A 24,206-nucleotide genomic window follows, 5' to 3' on the forward strand; every position below is an offset into this window, starting at 1 on the left:
CTCGAGATGAAAGAAAGGATGGGAAATCTGTCTTTTCAGAGTTATTGTCCTAATAAAAAAATTATTCTTGTGGTAAGCCCTGTTGGTGGTCAGAAATATAGTGAAATCGTCTTTCCCATCCTTTCTCCGGATCCCGCTACTAAGAAAGAGGTTCACTTCACGCCAAAAATAAAGGGTGTGTTTGATTTCTGGGGGGAATTTCTTCAAAAACTTCTTGAAGTTTTTGTCACTGTAAGAATTTCTCGTGTTTGATGATGTTGAAAAAAAAACATATGGAAGGATTTTTCATGTGTTTGATGTGAAAAAATGAAAAAAAAAAGTTAGAATTAAAAAACACATATACAGGGCCTTAATTAAAAAAAAAACTCAAATCCCTGATTTCCCCCCTGTTTTTTAGAGGAAGTTCTCCCCGATTTTCAGGGAGAACTATTATAGTATTTGATAGAGGCATGGGCCCCACTTCAAAAGGGGGGAAATTTCCCCCAAACAATCAAACGCGCCCTAAGTCACCAACGAGTAGAGGTCCTAGGCAAGCTGGGGTTAGGCAGACCCCTACCAGTTAGACAACTATACCACTGGGTATTGAACCTGAAACGTCCCAACACAAGGTGGCGTGCACTAACTGCTCATACCAGACAAATTGAGCCCCTTTGGTCAGAAGATTCAACTTAGACTAGCATAAAATGTGAAAAGCAGAAGTTATGCAATCTATAACCACCAAGAGGACTATTCATCAGGTTACAGTAGAGTCATCAGGAATTGACAATGAGACCATTCTATGATCTAACATGCTCAGGATTTTGCAGATCGGCTGTGAGATGCCTCCAAAACTATATGCAACCTAGTGGCCCGTAAATTAGCAAAAATGAGCGTTCCTGGACAATCTAGTATTCGGTACGATGGGCCATCAAAGTGGCAAACCAGGATCTATTATTACTGACATGTACTGCTAGGGATCGGACTAATCCCAGCTTGTTTATCAAAAACAGAGGACCACATTACACTCGTCGTGTTTGTCAGGGGATATCTTAGAAAAGGGAACCTTAAGTTCGAAATCTTGTGCCTAAACAATATCGCCAAATTCATGAAGTCCAGCGTTCTCGACTCCAAATTTGACCGGCGAATTCAAGGTTCCTAACATGGAATGTGCACTTGTCCATCTGTCTCACTATATGGCATCGATTATTCACTCTTGCATTAAACTAGATCCCAAAGGAAAGATAGATGCTTCCGAACCCAGGCCATCAGGAGTCTGGGTATCCAAACAAAGAAACCCTAAACCTCAAAAGTATTGGGTTCAGATAAAAACGAAAAATGATATCTGCAAACTCAGACCCAAAGTAATGGGTTCAGTATACTAGAACAATGACACGCCAAAATCTAAAGTCCACCTGTCATCAAAGACTACATACCAAAAAATGGACAGATGTGCTCCAAAAGATGGACAGATTACCATGTCAAAACATTAAACAAAGATTAATCTAATGGAAGAACCAACATTAGTGATTTATAAAAGCAAGCCAATGCATCATACATACACGAGCGCAACATACATACATGAGCACATGACCTTTTGTTGTCTTCCATGCACGTGCGTGGCGACAAGGAATACAAGTGCAACATACATACACGAGCATATGCACAAAAGAATCACAAGCCCGTGCATGGTGCACCATGAACACATGATTATGCAATATATGTGCAGGCAAAGCATGGAAACGTATTTCATGAGGGCAAGGTACTGTTCCAAAGGTCCAAACTCGACAAGTAACAAATTTCTCAAAAAACTTGCATTTATTTGGCAGAAGCTGATATTGTGAATTCACTACTCTAAAGCAAAAGGGTAGAAGCCACTTCAGGGGCTCGCTGCACACAAGCAATAACTGCAGACTAGATCCTGTTTCTTCGGTCCACCAGATCAAAAGCTTACACAGGAAATAAAATCCAGAATCAAAGAGTGCTTCCACAGATACCTGTACAGGATACGACCGTTCTTGAACTATTCATCCTTGGAGAACCCTTTGGGGATCCAGTTGCCCACTACAGTAGCTCGAGGGAACAGCAGATAGCTCCTGCCGTCCTTTCCATTCCTCTCCAGGCTTCAGAGTGATACACTTCTCAACAGCTGCTGCCTCCACACATAACATGTGTTTGTACTCTTCATCTCCAAAGTCTGGCATCGCTTTTGCTTTTCGATCCCAAGGATTCCACACAACTGCAGAAAACCCAAAGGGAGCTACGCATGAGACATCAGAACCAGATTTGGAATCATAGGCCCACCCAACTGGGGGTTCAATACAGTCGAGTTTTGGCATGCCCAACACCTTGGTATCAACTTGGGTGTCTCAATTCTATCTGCCTGAACCAAGACGGGTTACACTGAGGTAGGCAGGTTGCATAAGTCCATCACACTCTCGACTTATCAAAGAGCCAGAGCTCTTAGAGCAGGCAGGCCATGTGCATTAGTCAAAAAGAAAATTGCAGGCAATTGGTTGTGCCAATCAGTAAAAGCATCATTCAAAAAAGGTCAACCCTACAATCTAGTATGTCAATTAAGCAGCAAACTTGATTGACTTGGAAAGGTTGTTGAACAAGTTGCAATTGGTGCAAGTTGCTCATGGCAGTGGTTCTTTTTTTGGGTGGTGAATACCAGTTAGTAATGAACTTATCATTCATTACACCTGCAAATCTTAGAGGATTTCCTGGTTTTAACCATAATAAATGCCAAAATAGACTATATACCAGTTACAGTCAATAGGATAGCAACATCCAATGTAACAATCATTGTAATGTTCAATGCAAGAAACCATTTCAGTAGTATCATTAGTTTGTTACTTTTCAGTTTGCTCATCTGAAGGCAATCGATTGTCAAATCATATTTCATGATTTCAAAAAATCTATCAACATCAATCTTCATCACGCAAGCAAGACTCAAAGGTAAATGGATCATGCAATGACTAAGAACTTGGCGAGACAACTAAAAGTGAACGTGTACAGAAACCGATCTAACAAAAGAAAAGCATGAGTCATAACTTAGTTTCACACTGAAAGACTTCTATAAAAGATGCAACTCCACTAAAACAGATGTTCAGGAGACAAAAAAAAGTGTGCAAGATCAAACTTACCAGCATCTGGAAGTCCATCCTTTCTCAGGACAAATGTCCTCTTTTTCTCATGGTCCAGAATTGCAATTTTTGTTGGTGTACTAATGTAAATTCTATCCACCTTAAATATAAAAAAGAATTCAAGTTTCTGATTGGATATAGAATAAAAACAAAGAAAAGGCATTTTTTGTAAAACTCACTTCAGATTCAAAAGTAATTGCATCTCCTTGTTCTGTGAATCGATCCTTGTTTTGCAAGCTGTCTAAGTAGTCCAGAGTCTCTAACCCTTCTATCCGCACCTCACTGGAAAAAAAAGGAAATAAACAAATGCATGAAAACACATTGGATAGTTAACTAGCAAAAGAACCAGAAAGTTCACTCACTTAGGGCATCATTTTGTATTGTTCAAAGAAGATTCAGAAAGCTCACATCCAAAGAGTACCAAATAAAGTGAGCACAATCGGCAGCAGCTTAAAGGGTTAAACAGTTTTCAAAATGGTGTCTAATGACTCCCTGTGCAAAATAAAGATAAATTTAATATCACCAAGTAACAACACACGCACATAGGCAAAGAGAGGGAAAGGGCAAAGCTGTCCTTCAGGCTTAATGGCCAGCTCAAGCATGGGCTGTCTCTCGATGAGCTAGCTGTTAACTTAAGATCAATCCATTACAAGAACTTCATCATAAACATCTTGTGCATTATAAAACATGGCCAACACCTAACCTCTTCTATGATATCCATGAACTCACACCAACCGCTCTACACATTAACTACTGTTAGATATGTAACCCCCCCCGACCCAACACACACACACACACACACACACACATATATATATAGAGACAGAGAGAGTAGAGGGTAGCTTCCTGCCGCGTTTTGTGCCTACTGCGAGCGAGCAGGGGGTTTCTAGGTTGTTTTCCACAAATCTGACCCCACAGATGCGTTCAACATGGTCAATTTTCTAGGCAAACATTTGGATCATGTTTTTTCAATAAAAAACATTGTTTTTAAAGCCTTGTATATTTATGATATTTATAAAAAATTGACACCGGAATTGGACGATGCAAGAGTCGATTCCTATAAAATCAAGCACGCAGAACACATCTGCACAGTTAGATTCGAGAAAAACATAGAAAAGAACACTTCAAAAGCCCCACAGGCTGCAATAGGTATATATATAGTAATGAATAGGTGCTAAATGATATGTGCTAAATGGATTTTTCAGGTTTTTTCGTTTTGTTTTTAAATTCTGACCGTACAGATGTGATCTATGTACTTGATTTTATAAGGATCAGCTCTTGAAGTGTTCGATTCCGACACATGGATGGGTTTTTATATGCTTCAAAAAATCAACAGTCCAAAATCTTTGTAAATTTTTGAAGCTCCAAATATCATTTTTCATCGAAAACACATGATCCAGGTGTGGATTCCTCGTAAATCACCCATGCCCAACACATTTATGGGGTCGGAATTGCACAAAAAACAGCGGAAAAGCAGAAAAACCCATTTAGCATGTATCATTTAGCATATTTCATTTAACACCTACCCATATATATATATATATATATATATATATATATATATAGAGAGAGAGAGAGAGAGAGGGGGGGTAGCTGCCTCCTCTGAGGCATGCCTACTGCCAGCTGACCAGGCTTCTGAAGGGTTCTTTTCATGTTTTTCTCACATGACCATACAGATGTCTTCTATATGCTTGATTTTATAGGAATGGACTCCTGGATTGTCCGATACCGACATGTGTGTAGACTTTTATAAGGTTTGAAAGTCGATGGTCTACAATTTTCATAAATATTCAAGCTGAAAAATTCATGTTTTTTCATCGAAAAAACACGATTCAAGTGTCGTTTCCTAGCAAATCGACCATGACGAAAGCATCTGCAACGTCACATTTGTGAAAAACACCCCAAAAACCTCATTCGCTTGCAGTAGTCTCCTAACTTTGATAGGCACCTACTCCTCTCTCTCTCTCTCTCTCTCTATATATATATATATATATATATATATATATATAGAGAGAGAGAGAGAGAGAGAGAGAGAGAGAGTAATGCTACGGTTCTCCGGGAGCACCTACTCCTACATACTAGAAATTATAGTTGTAGGTTGTATTTTCCAAAGTTACTGAAAGCGCCTAGGTAAAAGGGGAAGCGCGAAACGTCGCGCTTCCGAAATGCGTGGGGAAGCGTCCCCCTTTTTTGGGAAGCACGCTTCCCTTTTAAGGGAAACACACTTCCCATTTATGGGAAGCGCACTTCCCCCACGCTTCCCCATTTTTTCATTTTTTTTTTTTTGCTTCCCCCTCGCTTCCGGTTCGCTTCCTAGGTCGCTTCCGAGATGGTTCGTAATTTTCTTCTAAGTGGTCCCACGCTTCCCCGCTTCCTAAATTTTTTAAAGTGCAGAAACAAGAAGTGTAAAATGTATAAGAAGCAGGAAGTGAAATCATGTGTAGAAGTGAGTTGGCCCATGCATAATGAAGGAATGTGAGCCAGCTCACTTCAAGCTGGCTAATCCTGTCACTATTTGAGAGAGGGAGAGAGAGGGGCGTCTTTAGTACTCCTATCCTTCGTTCTCCAAAAAGGAACAATGTAGTCAAGTTACCCAAATGCCTCTCATTCATTCTCCATAAATTATTGTCTTTCTCTTATTGTATATAGAAAGAACTTCTAAGTGGGGCTCCAAAAGAAATCGTGTGTAGAATTTAGATAGAAAAAAACCACTACCTTGTGGCAGCATAAAGAAATATACAAAACTTTAGGACTTGCAGTTTGGGCATTTGGGTAACTTGCCATTTCCACATTACAGTTGACCATGAGACCTTCATCCTGTTGTCAGATTCTTTCAGCACATGGTTTCTTTTTGGGGAACAGAGGAACACTAAAAGACGCCTCTCTCTCTCTTTCTCTTGAATAGTGACAAGGGATGAGGAGGGTTCCTTTATTATGCACGAGCCAGATCACTTCAATAAAGTGGTTGCCACGTTAGACAACCACTTGTTTTTGGACTTCAACAGTCGTTGGATCATAAAAGATCCAGCTTGAAGTGAGCCAGCTCACATTTCTTTATTATGCATGAACCAGATCACTTCAATAAAGTGGCTGACACCTATGTCACATGGGTGCGGGTGCGAGGATGCGGCACTTCCAAAAAACCCAGGTGCGGGGGTGCGGCAAATATATATATATATATATATATATATATATATATATATATATATATATATATATATATATATATATATATATATATATATATGACTTATAACCAATTTTTTTTTGCTGGTGTATTTGTTTGAAGACTTGTTACCCATGTTCTGCTTGTTGTGTACTTTGGCGCAACGGGACAAAATTGATGAACCGAAAGGATTGGCAATCTGATCGACCCAGCCTGCTGCATTCTGCTGACTGTCATGATTCAATCATGTTTGAAACTCCCTGGTCTTCACGAAACAAAATATAAGCGAAAGGTTTGATGTGGTTTGTTGGAGAGAGAGTCTTCACGAGGCCTACGGCTCCACCGTCATTGCCTAGGGTTCTTCAAATTTCATTTTATATACAGTTGCACACAGATCTCCAGTCTGGACTTTGGATGACAGCTAAAAGAAATTTATTGGATTTGACATGTGGAAAAGAGAAGTCTACACCAGGCTACGGCTAGAGCACCCATCTCGTCAAGAGAAAAGTGAATACTAATAGCCACCAAGGCTACCACCACCATTATCATTTATTATGGAGAGAGAAAATCCTTGACGAAGAAAGATCTGGATGGTTGAAGGATAAAGACTTCAAAAGGCTCTTGAATTTTGATTTTAATTTTTGAGGAAGATGGATCATCATTTCCAAGTTAACCAACGCTGTGAATTCATTGTTTGGAGGCAGGAATAGCATGGGATGCCAACAAAGCTCGTCAGATGTTGTGGACATAAGTGCCCCCTTTATAAAACAAGAGCAGCAGCAGCAAGCAGGCATAGGTTGTTCCGTCCTTTCATTCTCTCATCACTACCTGCAGGGATCCAGCAAGGGGTGGGGAGAGGTGAAGAATCTGGAAGTCCTCATCAGGGAATAGGCGACTCTAAAGAGACCAAAGCTATGAAGGCCAAAATCAAAATCAAAATCCAGCAAGGGGCGGGTCCCGCTGCGCGGTCAGCTGTCAGCAGATTTTTTTTTTAAAACTCCACAGCCCATTTCACAAGGCAAAATTAAAAAAAAAAATCAAAAAATTGGACCAAAATGACACCCAGGGTCGGGTTGACCGCACCCGGTGCCGCACGCGCACCGGCATCGCGTCGCGTCAACGCGGGTGCGGCACCTGTCTTGCCGAATCCCTGTGACATAGGAACTTGCCACATTAGACAACCGCTTGTTTTTGGACTCCAACAGCCATTGATCATAAAAGATCCAATGGCTATAAGATTGGTACCAATGTATTACCGTACCAGCATATAATTGCCCATATATATATATATATATATATATAGTAGTAATGATAGGGTGCTCCCGGAGTACCTACTCCCACCTAATAGAAGCTTTCGATTGTCAAATTTCTTAAACTTTTTTAGTTGATCAGACCCAATAGATATGATCTATAAGCATTATTTAGTAGAAAACAAGTTTTGGATCATTCGATTATATCATATATGCATGTTTTCTATGACCTTTACAAATCAATGGCTCACAATGTATCAAAAATTCATAACTTAAAAAATCCTACTTTTATGTCCAAAAAACATTATCCACATCATGATTCTTATCAAATAAACTATGTTGAGTACATCCATACATCCATAAGGTTTAATTGAGAAGATACAACCTACAACCATGATTTCTAGTATGTGGGAGCAGGTACTCCCGGAGCACCGGAGCATTACTATATATATATATATATATATATATATAAACAGACAGAGAGAGAGAGAGAGAGATTTTATATATCTTAAACTTGATGAACCCATCAAGCTAAATTAACAAAGTAGACCCTCTGTTAGGCAGTCAGTTCATTAATCATACCAGGCTCATAAAAAATTTCATTTGGATTGCAGAAACTCCCAATGGTGCCTCAAGGCACATGAGAGTCCAAGAAAAAAAAGGAGAATGCATAAGCCTCACATATAAGTATTCATTTTCAGTGAAATTGAAAATTGCATGTAGATAAAAATACAGACAGTTTTTTGGAGTTTATGGAACCAATGCACTGTGTTGAATGCCGCATATAAACTACGTATGTATGCATATATGTACGTGTATGTATGTATGCACGAAGAGAGAGAGAGAGAGAGAGAGAGAGAGAGAGAGAGAGAGAGAGAGAGAGAGAGAGAGAGAGAGAGTTAACACTTTGGAGGAGCACACTGAAGAAAAATGGTTTAAGAATTAGTAGAATAAAAGATAAAATATATAATGCAAGTTTAGTAAGGAAGCAGGAAGTTAGTGAGAAAATGCCATAAATTACATGATCTCACAACTCAAAATATCAAAGTTTCAGTACTTAAGATAAATGATAACAAAATGATGGATTTGAAGACATTATCAATAGTAGCGTGCTGACTAAATAAAGTAGTGATAAACTAGTGGATGTTATGTAATAAACGAGTGAATGAATGATTTTACAAGACCGCTATAAGGCTGGCATTCTTATATGGTGTTGCATCGGATAACAAAAAAGCGGCAAGTGAGTCAAATTCAAAGACCTCTGTACGTTAAGATCAATATATGGAGTTATGAAAAAAGATAAGATTAGAAATGAGAAACATTTAGGAACATTGCCAGTTATCAGAGAAAAAAAATTAAAGAATGTCATTTAAAATAGTTTGGACATGTAATATGACCTATCTCTTTTTTGAGAGAAAGGAAAGAATATTATTAAGGAAAATATGGGACGACGAAGAGCATTCATCGGATGTAAAAAGAATCTACATGTGTTGATTGGCAGTTGATGACAACTTAAAAAACGACCCCAGAAGTGAGGGTTGTTAAAATGTATCTCTCTTTATGTAAATATTTACATATATATATATATATAAAGAGAGATACATATACATATATACATCATGTATATATGTATATGTATCTATCTTTATATATATATGTAAATATATATATATGTTTCCTTTTTTTCTTGTAAAACCCGCAAAGGTATTTTAGTCATTTCTCTTCCTTTTGCGCATATTCATAATTATGAATATGTTGTAATTCTTTTTATATTTTTACTTTTCTTCTTTTTCTTTTTTCTTTTCCCTTTTTTTTTGTCTTTATTTTTTGTTGACTCAAAGTCAACTTGGAGGGCTCAACACTAGCTGTTGAGCCTCTCCAACGGTTAGAATTGGAGCCCCTCCAAGGCTCCTTTTCCTCTTATAAATAGGGGAGTTCCCCCTTTGTAAAATGCACTTCTTGGAGCTTTTGTTCTCCATTCCTCTCAATAAAATTCTTTATATTTTGTATGCCTTTATGCATTTGAGTTTCTTTATTGTACCTTTGTGTACATTTGTTCTAAGTGTTCTTGTGCATTTGTGCACATTGGTGGTGTTGTGCTTATCGCACACTTTATCTCATTTTTTGAGATATCTTCATATGGTATCAGAGCTAGGCTTAAAGGAAAAGAAGATCGTGCTTTTTTCTCTCTTCGTTGGAGTACCTCGTAAAGCGTGTCATTAAGTTGTGGTGGTTGGAGTGAAGACTCGGCTCTTCATTCTATATTTTAGAAGCTTCCTACATCAAGAAGGGACTCATTTCGCATTGTGATACGCATTTATTTCTCTTTGTATCCTCTCTAATGGGCGAAAAGGATTCTCACTTCTCTCTTGGCTTCAAATTGAATGAAACGAATTATCATGTATGGGCCGGGAATATGGAGGCCCATATAAAAGGTAAGGGTCTTTGGGGATATGTTCAAGGAACTATTCCCGAACCCGAACAAAAAATTACTACCCTTGAGAGAGGGGAGATCAAGGTTCTTGAGGGAGAAAAAAGAGAAAAGGCTTTTGAAGATTACAATAAGAAGCATGAAGAGTGGGAAATGAAAAATTACAAAATACTCTCATGGTTCTTCTCTTCGGTTGAGACCAAAATTAATGCCAACATTCTAAAGTTCAAAAAGGCATATCAAGTATGGGAATATCTTGAAAGAATGTATACTTCAAGAGATTTGTCCCATAAATACTATCTCCAAAAGAAGGCTTTAACCTTTCAACAAGGAGAAATGTCCGTTAGAGAGTATTTCGCCGAGTTATCCACTATTTGGCATGAGCTTGCCCTCCAAGAACCTAAATGGAGTGGTGAGGCTATTGAATTGAGGGCCAAACAATTAGAAGATAATCATTTCTTTAACTTTTTAAATGGGCTTCGACCCGAGTTTGAACAAACTAAATCCTCTCTCTTATCTTCCTTCTCTTCCCCTCCTTTGGAAGATGTGCTTACCAAATTAAGTGGAGAAGAAACTAGATTGGGAATGAATAAAACCAATCTAAGTGTGTTGGCCGTTCCCTCTAAAGATGAAGATGAGGGTGCTTATGCCGTCTCAAGACCGAGGAATAATGTTAAAACCTATAAACCCCCTCATTTTAACAAAAAACAAGGAGGAAGAGAAAATGGTGGGTATTATGGAAGAAGAGATTATAGTAAGATCATATGCCATTTTTGCAAAGAACCGGGTCACATTAAACCGGTATGCCCTAAATGGAAGAAGATGGTGGCTATGTCTACTACTTTCCAATCAACCAAGGAGGAAGGTCCTTCTACTTCCAATCATGCTACTTTGTCTCTCAATCAAATCATGGAATCTCTTCAACCACTCCTCAAGGGATCCGTTTTCGGAGCCGCCATAACCACCTTCTCTCCTCCCAGTAAGACTCTTTGGCTCTTAGACTCGGGTGCATCCTTTCATATGACTCCAAATGTTTTTTCACTTTCTAAATACTCAAAAAATTTGTCACCCTCTTTTGTCTCCACCGCGGATGGGGCTTCTCTTAAAATAAAAGGAATTGGTGATTTTGAAAGACAAGGTTTTTTTATTCCAAAAGTTAGATTTATACCAAAACTAAATTTGAATTTGCTTTCCGTCTCTCAACTATCGGATCATGGGTGTGATATCAAATTCTCATCAAATAAATGTTGGATATAGGATCGCCGGTCCGGGAAGTTGATTGGGGAAGGCTCTAGGAAGGGAGATCTTTATCTCATGGAATTTCTTCAAATTCCAAAAACCTCTTTTTGTAATGTTGCCCAACATAAGGATATAAATGTTTGGCATAAACGCCTTGGGCATCCAAATATTGTCAAGCTTTCGTATTTACATTTTGCTAAAACCTTATGTAAAGACAATTTCAATTGTAATGATTGTATTCTTGGTAAAATGAGAAGCTTACCTTTTGGACAAAGAACTATGTTTTCAACTAAGCCTTTCGAAATTGTGCATTCGGATGTTTGGGGACCGGCACCCGTTGTGTCTAAGGGAGGTTTTTCGTATTATGTTATTTATGTGGATGATTTCTCAAGGTATAGTTGGATATACTTCCTCAAACATAAACATGAGGTTTTCTCTACTTTTAAGGTTTTTCACATGTTAATACAAAATCAATTCAATAGTAAATTACAAATTCTTAGAACCGATTCCGGGGGAGAATATCTCTCAAATGATTTCAAAAGTTATATTGAAAGTAATGGGATTTTTCATCAAAGGTCTTGTCCCAAAACTCCTCAACAAAATGGGTTGGCCGAACGAAAACATAGACACATAATTGAAACTACAAGAACTTTGCTAATTTCTCTAAAAATTCCAAAAAGATTTTGGGTGGAAGCGGCTCTTGCATCGGTTTATCTCATCAACCGACTTCCATAAAAAAACTTGAATCAAATATATCCATATGAAATCTTGTATAAAAAAGAACCCGATTACAATAGGTTAAGAATTTTTGGTTGTAAATGTTTTGTTCTCACCGATAAGAATGATAAATTATCTCCCAAAGTTATTCCTTGTGCAACAACAACAACAACAACAACAACAACAACAACTACGCCTTCATCCCAAAACAATTGGGGTCAGCGATATGAACCAAAAAAGAAATTCATTTTGGGTCTTCCACATGAATCCTTTTCCTCCAATCATTTCTATCCAACGCCATGTCCTCGGTGAGGTTCAAAGCATTCATATCCTTTCCTATCATCTCCATCCAAGTCTTCCTAGGCCTACCCCGACCTCTTTTAACTAATATATTTTCCCATTTCTCCAACCTTCTAACTGGAGCATCATTAGGCCTTCGCCGAATATGTCCAAACCACCGTAAACGATTCTCTCGCATCTTATTTTCAATGGGTGCAACACCTACCTTCTTACGTATCTCTTCGTTCCGAATCTTATCTTTTATTGTATTTCCACACATCCATCTAAGCATCCGCATCTCAGCTACACTCATTTTTTGAATATGATGTCTCTTGGCAGCCCAACATTCCGTACCATATAGTAAAGCGGGTCTAATAGTCGTCCTATAAAACTTTCCCTTCAACCGCAATGGCATTCTACGATCGCACAGCACTCCAGTAGCACTTTTCCATTTCATCCACCCAACCTTTTTATTCCTTGTGCGTTCTTAGGATATTCGGAAACCCAAAAAGGTTTTAGGTGTTGTGATATTAAGAATGATAAACTATATGTTTCAAGAAATGTAACCTTTTTAGAAAACATAAGTGGTTTTGAAGAACACAAAACTCATGAAGATAATGCCGATTATTCTTTTTTGTTTGAACTATTATTTAGAAATGAAGATTTTTTTAGCGATGATGAATTAAATGAGAATGAGGATATAAGTGAAAGTATTCCTCAAACCATTCATGATGAAGAAGAAATGATAAATGAACCAATTACCTATACACATAGAGATAAAAGCACTTTTAGAAGTGCAATAGAGAAATATAGTGACCTTATTGAATCTTCCAACAACTCTCGAAGAACTGAAAGATCTAGGAAAAATCCTTCTAGATTTATATCTTATGAGTCTTTTTCCCCAAAGCATAGGGCATGTCTTAGTGCCATTCACTCATATCAAGAACCCAGAAATTTTAAAGAAGCTAAGGAAATGATAGAATGGAGGGATGCCATGGACAACGAACTTAGAGCCCTCAACAAAGCCAAAACGTGGGTTTTTCAATGTCTTCCAGAAGGAAAGAAAACAATAGGATGTAGATGGGTTTTTAAAGTCAAAACCAAGAGTGATGGCACTCTCGAAAGATATAAAGTCCGTCTTGTCGCAAAAGGATATAGTTAAGAATACAACATCGATTACGAAGAAACCTTTGCCCCTGTTGCACGAATGGTTACTGTAAGGTGTTTGATCATCATTGCATCTATTAAAAAATGGAATATTTACCAAATGGATGTTAAAAATGCATTTCTAAATGGGGACCTTAATGAAGAAGTCTACATGGATGCTCCTCCTGGTATGAACGTACCAAAGGGGAAAGTCCTTCGTTTGCAAAAAGCGCTTTATGGTTTAAAACAAGCCCCTAAGGCTTGGTATGATCGATTTAATGATGTGATGGTTCAAAATGGTTTTTCCTCATGCTACACTGACACTGCTCTGTTCGTTAAAAAGTCTGATGCAGGAATTGTGATTTTACTGTTGTATGTTGATGATATGTTGATAACAGGTAGTGACATAAAGGACATCAGAAACATTAAAACCACTTTAAAAGAAAGGTTTGATATGTCAGACCTGGGGTATCTGACTTACTTTCTTGGTATCGAGGTAGCCTACTCTCATAGAGGCTATTTTTTGTCTCAAACTAAATTTTCCTGTGAGATTCTTGACAGATCAGGTATTACTGATGATAAAATCTGTGAGACCCCTGAAATTGTGGGATAAAAAATGAAGATCGATGATGGGAAACCTTTGGAGGATCCTACCCCCTACCGGCAACTTGTGGGATCTCTAATGTATCTTAGCATCACAAGGCCGAACATCTCTCATGCCGTGCATACTGCAAGTCAATTTCAGCATGCTCCTATATCCGTTCATATGAGTGCCGTTCTCCGAGTTGTCAGATACATAAAGGGAACTTTAAACAATGGAGTTTTCCTTTCCTCATCTTCTGAGTTAAATTTAATTGCATATACTGACTCTGATTGGGGAGGTGACCCAAATAATTGTCACTCCACTACAGGCTTTTGCATTTTTTTAGGTGAATCCATGATCTCATGGAGATGTAAGAAACAACAGAAGGTGTCTCTATCATCCACCGAAGCAGAATATCGAGCCATGGCGTCTACAACTATAGAGATTGTCTGGATTCATCAGTTACTGCAATACATGGGGATTCCAATTCAAGAACCCACAAAGTTGTGTTGTGATAATAAGAGTGCAATCTATATTGCTAAGAATCACACGTTTCATGAGCGAACAAAGCATATTGAGATAGACTGCCATTATGTCCGAGAGGCATATCTACAAAAAGTCATCGATCTTCCTTATGTAACTTCAGAATATCAGTTGGCAGATCTCTTCACCAAGGCGCTTTGCTCTCCAAGATTCAACTTTCTCCTTAACAAACTTTTGGTCATTGTGCCCTAAGTTTGAGGGAGGGTGTTAAAATGTATCTCTCTTTATGTAAATATTTACATATATATATATATATATATATATAAAGAGAGATACATATACATATATACATCATGTATATATGTATATGTATCTATCTTTATATATATATATGTAAATATATATGTTTCCATTTTTTCTTGTAAAACCCGCAAGGGTATTTTAGTCATTTTTCTTCCTTTTGTGCATATTCATAATTATGAATATGTTGTAATTCTTTTTGTATTTTTACTTTTCTTATTTTTCTTTTTTCTTTTCCCTTTTTTTTTGTCTTTATTTTTTGTTGACTCAAAGTCAACTTGGAGGGCTCAACACTAGCTGTTGAGCCTCTCCAACGGTTAGAATTCTAACCGTTGGAGGGGCTCCAACCGCTAGTGGAGCCCCTCCAAGGCTCCTTTTCCTCTTATAAATAGGGGAGTTCCCCCTTTGTAAAATGCACTTCTTGGAGCTTTTGTTCTCCATTCCTCTCAATAAAATTCTTTATATTTTGTATGCCTTTGTGCATTTGAGTTTCTTTATTGTACCTTTGTGTACATTTGTTCTAAGTGTTCTTGTGCATTTGTGCACATTGGTGGTGTTGTGCTTATCGCACACTATATCTCATTTTTTGAGATATCTTCACAAGGGTCCCATCTAGGTAACGTCATCTTGAGGCATACATGTGTAGGCAGCAAAGAACATATTTGAATGAATGGCATGTAAGACATCTGAAACTTCACTTCGCTCTTCCTTGAAGAGTCTACTATTTAGTTCTCACCAAATCTCCCCACCAAGCTGAAACCAACCAGCATCTCCAAGCCCAATGCCATCTTTTGGAGAATTTAAGGTAGGTAGGGCCAATCAACAACAATCTAAGGCAGTGAGTCCAATCTTGCTGAACGATGAAGCTACTCCAAGATGACTTGAATAGAGATTGGAAGAAGGCACATGACCAAAAAATGTGATCAGCTGATTCTTGGGCTTGCTCACACAGACAGCACCGGTTAGCAAACTGAATGCCCCATTTTTGCATGTGGTCCATAGTATTAACATGTCCCGCCATCAACACCCAAACAAAGAATTTGGCATGGGGTGATGGACCCTTATCCCACAAGGTCTCTTTAGGAAACCAGTCCATACCAAGCTCATCCATTGCCATATAACAAAAAGCCACCAAGTAGATCCCATTAGGGGTTAACGACCATGTGCATGAGTTCGAGCTGCCTGGTTCATTCAAAGACATGTAGAATATTTGGAATGATTTAGAAATCACATTCCAAGATTGAGAGCCCTTCTTCCAATGATTGTTAGAGCACCAATGCCGGGGATGACCCACCAAACGATACTTAAGTTTCAAAAAATCAACCCAAGGAAAAGATCCCAAAGCAATCCTCTACCACCACTTACAAAGTAGCGGGTATTGAAAAGAGAGAGTTTCTTGATTGACAACCCACCAAGATGTAAGGGTTGAGTAACCCCTTTTCAATTCACGAAAACCTTGGTAGGACCCTTACCACCGCAAAGAAAGTTTGAAAAAATCATGTTGAGTCTTGATTCAAACTTCTTGGGCAAATGGAACAAAAAAAGATGGTGAAACGTAAGGCTACTCAAGACATGTCCAATAAGGATAACTATGGGGGGCTTGGAGAGATATAAACCATGCCAAGTTTCAATGCGAGAACGAACCTTCCCTTCCAAAGCCACCCATACACATCATGAGTGTGCCTCTTCCTCACAATTTTGAGTCCCAAGTAATCTAAAGGAAGTGCAGCATTTCTACACCCAAACAAAATTTCAGCAAGGCGGACGTGAGAGGAGGGTGTGTCGACGGCAACAAGTTTACACTTTGATTCGCTAATGAAGAGACCGGAAACAGATTCAAAAGCTCTCAAAATCAATCAAATCCCAATCATTTGCGAGGGGGTTGAATTCTCAAACAACAAAACATTATCCACATATTGGAAGAGCGAAGGGCATTCATCAAAATCGGCAACCGAAGGTTGGTCAATAAAGCAAGAAGCCTTCGCCTTGGCAAACATAATGTTGAGGGCCTCGTCCACAACGTTGAACAAGAGAGGAGGGGGCATGCATCCTTGGTGAAGGCCACAATTCATATCAAAGTAGGTACCACTGTTAGAAAATCACATATATATGTATATACTTGAATATATATATATATATATATATATGTATTTAAAGTATATACGTATGAGATATAATTTTGTAATATGTATTTTTATTTTTTTCTGTTATTTTTGTTTTTTTCTTTTGTGTCATAGAGTCAATAGTCAAACTTTGACTAATTGACCAGCCGTTGGGCTGTTCTCAATGGCTCTAATTAGAGCCGTTGGGAAGTAGCCCTACGGCTATTGTTCTCTCTTGTAATCTATAAATAAGGGGTTATTTCCCCCATTGTAAATTATCTTTTTAGTAAGATTTCTCTCTCAATAATATTCGGTATTCTTGTGCCTTAGTGCACTTTTTGATATTTGTGCCTTGGTACACTTTGTGTTATTTTCGCCTTAGCGCATTCGATGAGTGAATGTTCTTGTCAAGTTTTTTGTAAACTTGATTATTTGTGAGGTTCTTCACATGGTATCAGAGCTTGGTTTATAATCAATAGTAAAGGCGGCCTCGTAAACCATGCATTGGTGGGTTGTCTTGTGAAACGTGTTCGTAATCCTTCCTTGGTTGTGGTCCTGTTCTTCTCTTTGTTCATCATGGGTGAATTATTCCCGCACAATACAAGCAACTCCAACTTTATTCCGCCATTTAAGCTTGATGGAAGCAATTACATCATTTGGGCAGGATATTTGGAGACATTCATAAAAGGTCAACGTCTGTGGGGATACATGAAAGGTGTTATTCTTGAACCCACTCCTAAAATTTCAATATGTGAAAATGGTGTCGAGACAAGTCTCGAAGAAAAGGACAAAGCAATGAAATAATATTACAAAAAATTAGATGAATGGGACATGAAAAATACCAAGATTCTTTCATACATGCTAAGTGGAGTTGAGACAAAAATTGTCTCAAATCTTTTGTGTTACAAAAAAACAAATGAAGCATGAAAATATCTTAGAGATATGTTTACCGAAAAATATATGGCTCATAAGTATTATCTCCAAGAAAAAGCTAGAAATATTAAACAAGGAGATAAGAATGTTAGAGATTATTTTATGGAGTTAACATCCATTTAGACTCAACTTGCTCAATTTGAACCCAAATGGAAAGGTAAAGTAAGTGTATTGAGACGCAGAGAGTTCAAGTTGAAGAAGATAGACCATTTGCTTTTCTTTATGGATTAAGACCCGAGTTTAAACAAACTAGGGCTTTCTTTCTATCATCCTCATCGCCTCCTCCTATTCATGAGATTCTCACTAAACTTAGTGAAGAAGAGACTAGGCTAAACATGAGTAAGAGTGATAATGGTCAAGAAGAGGATTATGTACTGGACGCCTCCAAACCGGGACATTATATTAAGCCATATAGACCTCCCTATTTTAATAAGAATAGAGGAGAGTCAAAAATAGTTTGTCATATCTGTCATGAGAGCCCAGCCATATTAGGCCTTAATGTCTTAAATTTAAGGACTATAAACCTTAAGAAAACTGAGTTGTTGCGGCCCCCTCAAAACAAGACGAAGATACTCTGAATCTCAAAGATCTCACCAAATTATTATCCCAATTGACAGACGCATTGCAACCATTGCTTAAAGAATTTACTTCAGGAGCAGTCATTGCAGCCTCTTCTACTCCTGGTATGTGCTTTTGGCTTCTTGATTTAAGAGCTTCATTTCATATGACCCCACAAAGGTCTGTTTTATCCAAGTGTCAATCTAACTCAAATGCATCCTTTGTTTTCATTGTCGATGGAACTTCCTTGGAAATAAAGGGTGTTGAAATTTTTAAAAAAGATTTGACAAAACACAAGTTTTATATTCCAAAAGTAAGACTTATACCAAAACTTCATCTTAACTTACTTTCCGTTTCTCAAATCTCAGATCATGGATGTGATGTCATTTTCTCATCAAATAAATGTTGGGTGCAGGATCGTCAGTCCGAGAAATTGATTGGGGAAGATTCTAAGAAAGAAAATCTCTATTATATAAATTTTTTTGTATTCCAAATGAATCATTTTGTAATATTGCCCAAACAAAAGATATAAAAATTTGGCATCATAGACTTCGGCATCCAAATATAAGGAAATTGAATTTTGTACCTATTACTAAGGATCTTTGCAAAGATAATTTTGAATGTAAAGAATGTTTACTTGAAAAAATGATATTCTTGCCTTATGGACAAAAAACTTTTTACTCTTCAATGCCTTTTGAGTTGGTTCATTCGGATGTGTGGAGTCCTGCTTCGGTGATTTCTAAAGGAGGATTCTCCAACTATGTTGTGTTTGTTGATGATTTCACTAGATATTGTTGGATTTATCTTCTTAGGTTTAAGTCTGATGTATTTGCAACCTTCAAAACTCTCCATAACATGATTAAAAATCAATTTGAAAGTAAGATCAAAATCCTCATAAGTGACTTTGGGAAAGAATATTTGTCAAATGATTTTAAACAATTTTTAAAAGATAAAGGAATTTTGCATCAGAGATCGCGTCCTAGAACTCCACAACAAAATGGGATTTCAGAAAGAAAACATAGACATATTATGGAAACTACAAGAACACTACTTATTGCTAAGAAGGTTCCTAAAAATCTTTGAGCTAAAGTTGCCTTAACCTCATAATACCTCATAAATAGGATGTCTTCAAAAACTTTGTCCAATGAAATTCCTTTTAAAAATTTATTTAAACACCAACCTGACTATTAAGAATCGTTGGTTGCAAATGTTATGTCTTAAATGATAAAGGAGATAAATTATCTTCTAAGGCCATCCCCTGTGAGTTCACTGGTTATTCTGAAACACAAAAAGGGTTTAAATGTTATGATATCAAAAATGATAAACTCCTCAAGGAATGTTAACTTTGTTGAAAATGAAAGTGAATTTGAAGGAAATATATTTCAAGACATAAATTCTGACTACTCCTTATTTAAATTATTGTCTAATGATGAAGATACTTATGTAGAACCCTCTATAGAGAATAGAACAATAGTTGAACCAATAGTATACACTAGAAGAAATAGAAACATATCTGGCGAAAGTGTAAATCAAGGTAACCATGAAGCATTAGAAATTCCCTCTGAACAAATCACTATCCGTAGATCTGAACGAACATCAAGGATTCCAAATAGATTTGTTTCTTATGACTCATTTCTTATAGCTATTCATTCATATTTTGAACCCTCATGTTACCATGAAGCGAAAAATTTACCCGAATCGGTAAAAGCTATGCATATAGAACTAGAGCTAAAACTTGGGAAATTCTAAATCTACCAATCAAAAAAAAAACATAGGTTGTAGATGGCTTTTCAAAGTCAAAACAAAAAGTGATGGATCCTTGAAAAGACATAAAGTCAAGTTAGTTGCCAAAGGTTATTTTCAAGAATACAGAGTAGATTACGAAGAAACCTTTGCTCCCATTGCCAGGATGACCAATGTTCGAATTCTTGTAGCCATCGCAGCTATTAAAAATTGAAACATATTCCAAATAGATGTTAAAAATGTTTTTTTCAATGAGAATCTCAATAAGAAAGTATACATGGATGTTCCACCTGGATTGATAGTCTCTTCGGGTAAAGTACTTAAATTAAAAAAGGCATTATATGGTCTCAAACAAGCACCTAAAGCTTGGTTTGACACATTCAACAATGTTATTACAAGATATGGTTTTAAACCATGTTACACTGACACAACTTTATTTATTAAGAATTTTTCTGCAAGTATTATAATTTTACTAACTCCGCCTGTGTAGTTATACACTGCCGGTCCCAAGCCCGGATAAAGGAGGAGGGTTGCGGTAGGCCTGTGACAGCCAGCATAAAAACTTTGTCATATCCTATGAAAATGAACCAATATGAGAATTTCGTTGGGGCGTTCCCTACTGAGCGACGCGCTGTACTCTCTAGGCCCGGAGGCAGTGATAAATGTGCAAGGGTTGCTAGGTCGTCGCCCAGAAGCGACGCGTCACACCGGCGCCCGGGTGTGGTGTCAAATAGGCAAGGGTTCCCTCACTTTGTTGGACGGGTGGGGGTAAAGAAGTTAGTCCAAGACCATAAAATTAGGTTAGCCACTTGGAACATAGGGTCTTTAACTGGTAAGTTGGTAGAGTTAGTAGATGTTATGTGTAGGAGAAAGATTGATATTTTATGTCTTCAAGAGACCAAATGGGTAGGTGAGAAAGCTAAAGTGATAGAACCTTGGGGATATAAGATTTGGTATACAGGAATAAATAGGAATAGGAATGGAGTAGGGATTGTTATGAGTCGTCAATTTATAGATAATGTAGTTGAGGTCCGTAGGAAGGGTGATAGAATTTTACTTATTAAATTAGTATTAGGTACGGATATTATTAATATTATTAGTGTTTATGCACCTCAAGTAGGTTTAGATGATTCCATTAAGCATCAATTTTGAGAAGATTTAGATGGAGTAGTACAAGAGACATCTTATGGAGAAAAGCTTTTCATCGGCGGTGACCTTAATGGACATGTAGGCATTAGTAGGGAGGGATTTGAGAATATCCATGGAGGCTATGGTATAGGAGAAAGAAATGAAAGTGGAGAAAAGATTTTAGATTTTTGTTTGTCCTATGATATGATCTTAGCAAACACTTGGTTTAGGAAGAGGGAGTCTCACCTAGTAACATTTAAAAGTGGGGTTAATACGAGTCAGATAGATTTTTTCCTACTTAGAAAGAGAGATAGGGGTTGTTGCATCGATTGTAAGGTTATACCAGGAGAAAGTGTAGCTACACAACATAGAGTCTTAATTTTAGATCTTAGAATTAGACAATGCCGCAAAAGGGATAGACATAGGATAGATCCTAGAATTAAGTGGTGGGCACTGAAAGGAGCTAAACAAGGAATGTTTGTAGAGCAGGTAGTTAAGGAAGTTGATTGGTGTCTCGAGGAGGATTCAGAATCAATGTGGAATAAGATAGCGGGTGGTATGAGAAAAGTAGCTAAGGAGGTATTGGGTGAGTCTAAAGGCGGTGCACCACTAGGTAAGGATACATCATGGTGGAACGAGGATGTCAAATTAGCTATTAAGGTTAAAAGAGAGTGTTATAGAAATCTAAGTAAGAGTCGTGATAATGAGAATTTGGAGAAGTATATGATAGCAAAGAAGGAAGCTAAAAAAGTTGTTCGAAACGCGAGGGCTAAGGTATATAAGGAGGTTTATGACAAGTTGGATACCAAAGAAGGCGAGAAGGATATTTATAGGCTTGCAAAGATGAGAGATAGGAAATCGAAGGATTTGGGTATGGTTAGATGTATCAAAGATGAAACGCAAAGGGTTTTAGTCAAAGATGAGGAGATTAAGGAGAGATGGAAAGATTATTTTGATAAGCTATTTAATGATAGTCATGCTCAAGATCTTGGAGACTTCTCCATTCCTTTTCATGAGATAAATCGTGACTTCATGCGCAAGATTCAAAAGAAAGAAATTGCAGAGGCTTTGAAGAAAATGAAATCAAGAAGGGCAGTTGGCCCAGATGGTATACCTATCGAGGCTTGGAAATGCTTGGGAGAGAAAGGTTTAGAATGGTTGACAAATCTTTTTAACTTGATTTGGCGAACAAATAAGATGCCTAATGAGTGGAGGAAGAGTACTTTGGTGCCTTTATATAAGAATAAGGGTGATATACAAGATTGCACAAACTATCGTGGTATAAAACTCATGAGTCATACTATGAAACTTTGGGAGAGGGTGATTGAGTCTAGGTTGAGGAAGGTTGTCATGATATCGGAGAATCAATTTGGTTTTATGCCTGGAAGATCAACTATGGAAGCTATACATCTTCTTAGACAACTTATGGAAAGATATAGAGAGAGGAACAAAGATTTGCATATGGTTTTTATTGATTTAGAGAAGGCATACGATAGAGTACCTAGGGACGTTCTCTGGTGGACAATGATGAAGAAAGGTGTTTCTCTCAAGTACATTAGTATAATTAAAGATATGTATGAAGGAGTAGTAACCAATGTCCGCACTTGTGGAGGGGTGACAACCAATTTTCCGATAACGGTTAGGTTACATCAAGGATCTGCTTTAAGCCCTTTCCTATTTGCGATAGTGATGGATGAGCTTACGAGATCAATTCAAGAAAATGTACCGTGGTGTATGTTGTTTGCTGATGATATTGTTTTGATTGATGAGTCTAGAGCTGGGGTTAATGCTAAGTTAGAATTATGGAGACAGACATTGGAAGCTAGAGGTTTTAAGTTGAGTAAGAGTAAGACTGAATATATGGAATGTCGGTTTAGTAAGCAACGAAGTAGTGATGGGAGTGTAGTGAAGCTTGGTGAGCAAGATATACCGGTGAATGATTATTTCAAATATTTGGGATCCATCATTCAAAAGTATGGAGAAATTGATGGAGATGTAAATCATAGGATAAAGGTTGGGTGGATGAAATGGAAAAGTGCTACTGGAGTGTTGTGCGATCGTAGAATGCCATTGCGGTTGAAGGGAAAGTTTTATAGGACGACTATTAGACCCGCTTTACTATATGGTACGGAATGTTGGGCTGTCAAGAGACATCATATTCAAAAAATGAGTGTAGCTGAGATGCGGATGCTTAGATGGATGTGTGGAAATACAATAAAAGATAAGATTCGGAACGAAGAGATACGTAAGAAGGTAGGTGTTGCACCCATTGAAAATAAGATGCGAGAGAATCGTTTACGGTGGTTTGGACATATTCGGCGAAGGCCTAATGATGCTCCAGTTAGAAGGTTGGAGAAATGGGAAAATATATTAGTTAAAAGAGGTCGGGGTAGGCCTAGGAAGACTTGGATGGAGATGATAGGAAAGGATATGAATGCTTTGAACCTCACCGAGGACATGGCGTTGGATAGAAATGATTGGAGGAAAAGGATTCATGTGGAAGACCCAAAATGAATTTCTTTTTTGGTTCATATCGCTGACCCCAATTGTTTTGGGATGAAGGCGTAGTTGTTGTTGTTGTTGTTGTTGTATTATAATTTTACTTATATATGTTGATGACATATTGATTACAGGAAGTGACAGAAGAAATCAAGAAAGTAAAACAATTTTTGAAAAATTCTTTTGAAAAGACTGATCTTGGGTTCCTAATATACTTTTTTTGTATAGAGGTATCATATTCTAACAGAGGGTATATATTGTCACAAACAAAATTTGCTTTAGATATCATTGACAGGATTATCAGTTGACAAAGTTGGTGACACTCTATAGATTGTCGGAATGAAGATGTGAGTTAATGATGGAGTTCCTTTGGACAATCCAACTCCCTTCAGACAACTCATGGGATCTCTCATGTATTTAAGTATTACAAGACCAGACATAGCTCATGTTGTACATATAGCCAGTCAATTTCAACATGCTCCAACATCAGCTCATATGGGTGCAGCCATGAGAATTATCAAATA

The 24,206-nt window shown here is 37.6% G+C and overlaps 1 protein-coding gene across 2 annotated transcripts in view; it reads right to left on the bottom strand.

The window, feature by feature from the left end:
• Positions 1–1,668: 1,668 nt before the first annotated feature.
• Positions 1,669–24,206, bottom strand: part of LOC149835613 (putative glucose-6-phosphate 1-epimerase) — a 31,551-nt gene continuing 9,013 nt past the window's right edge. For both annotated transcript variants that reach the window (XM_090008632.1, XM_090008633.1), the window contains 3 exons: positions 3,305–3,407; positions 3,126–3,225; positions 1,669–2,215 (listed from right to left, as the gene is read on the bottom strand). In XM_090008632.1, coding sequence (XP_089864758.1) covers positions 2,004–2,215; positions 3,126–3,225; positions 3,305–3,407 — 415 coding nt within the window. In that variant the 3' untranslated portion in view covers positions 1,669–2,003. The remainder of the gene's footprint in view (positions 2,216–3,125; positions 3,226–3,304; positions 3,408–24,206) is intronic.

Source organism: Nuphar pumila, chromosome 6 (assembly GCF_984573655.1).
Source record: "Nuphar pumila chromosome 6, dmNupPumi1.hap1.1, whole genome shotgun sequence".
NCBI lineage: Eukaryota > Viridiplantae > Streptophyta > Magnoliopsida > Nymphaeales > Nymphaeaceae > Nuphar > Nuphar pumila.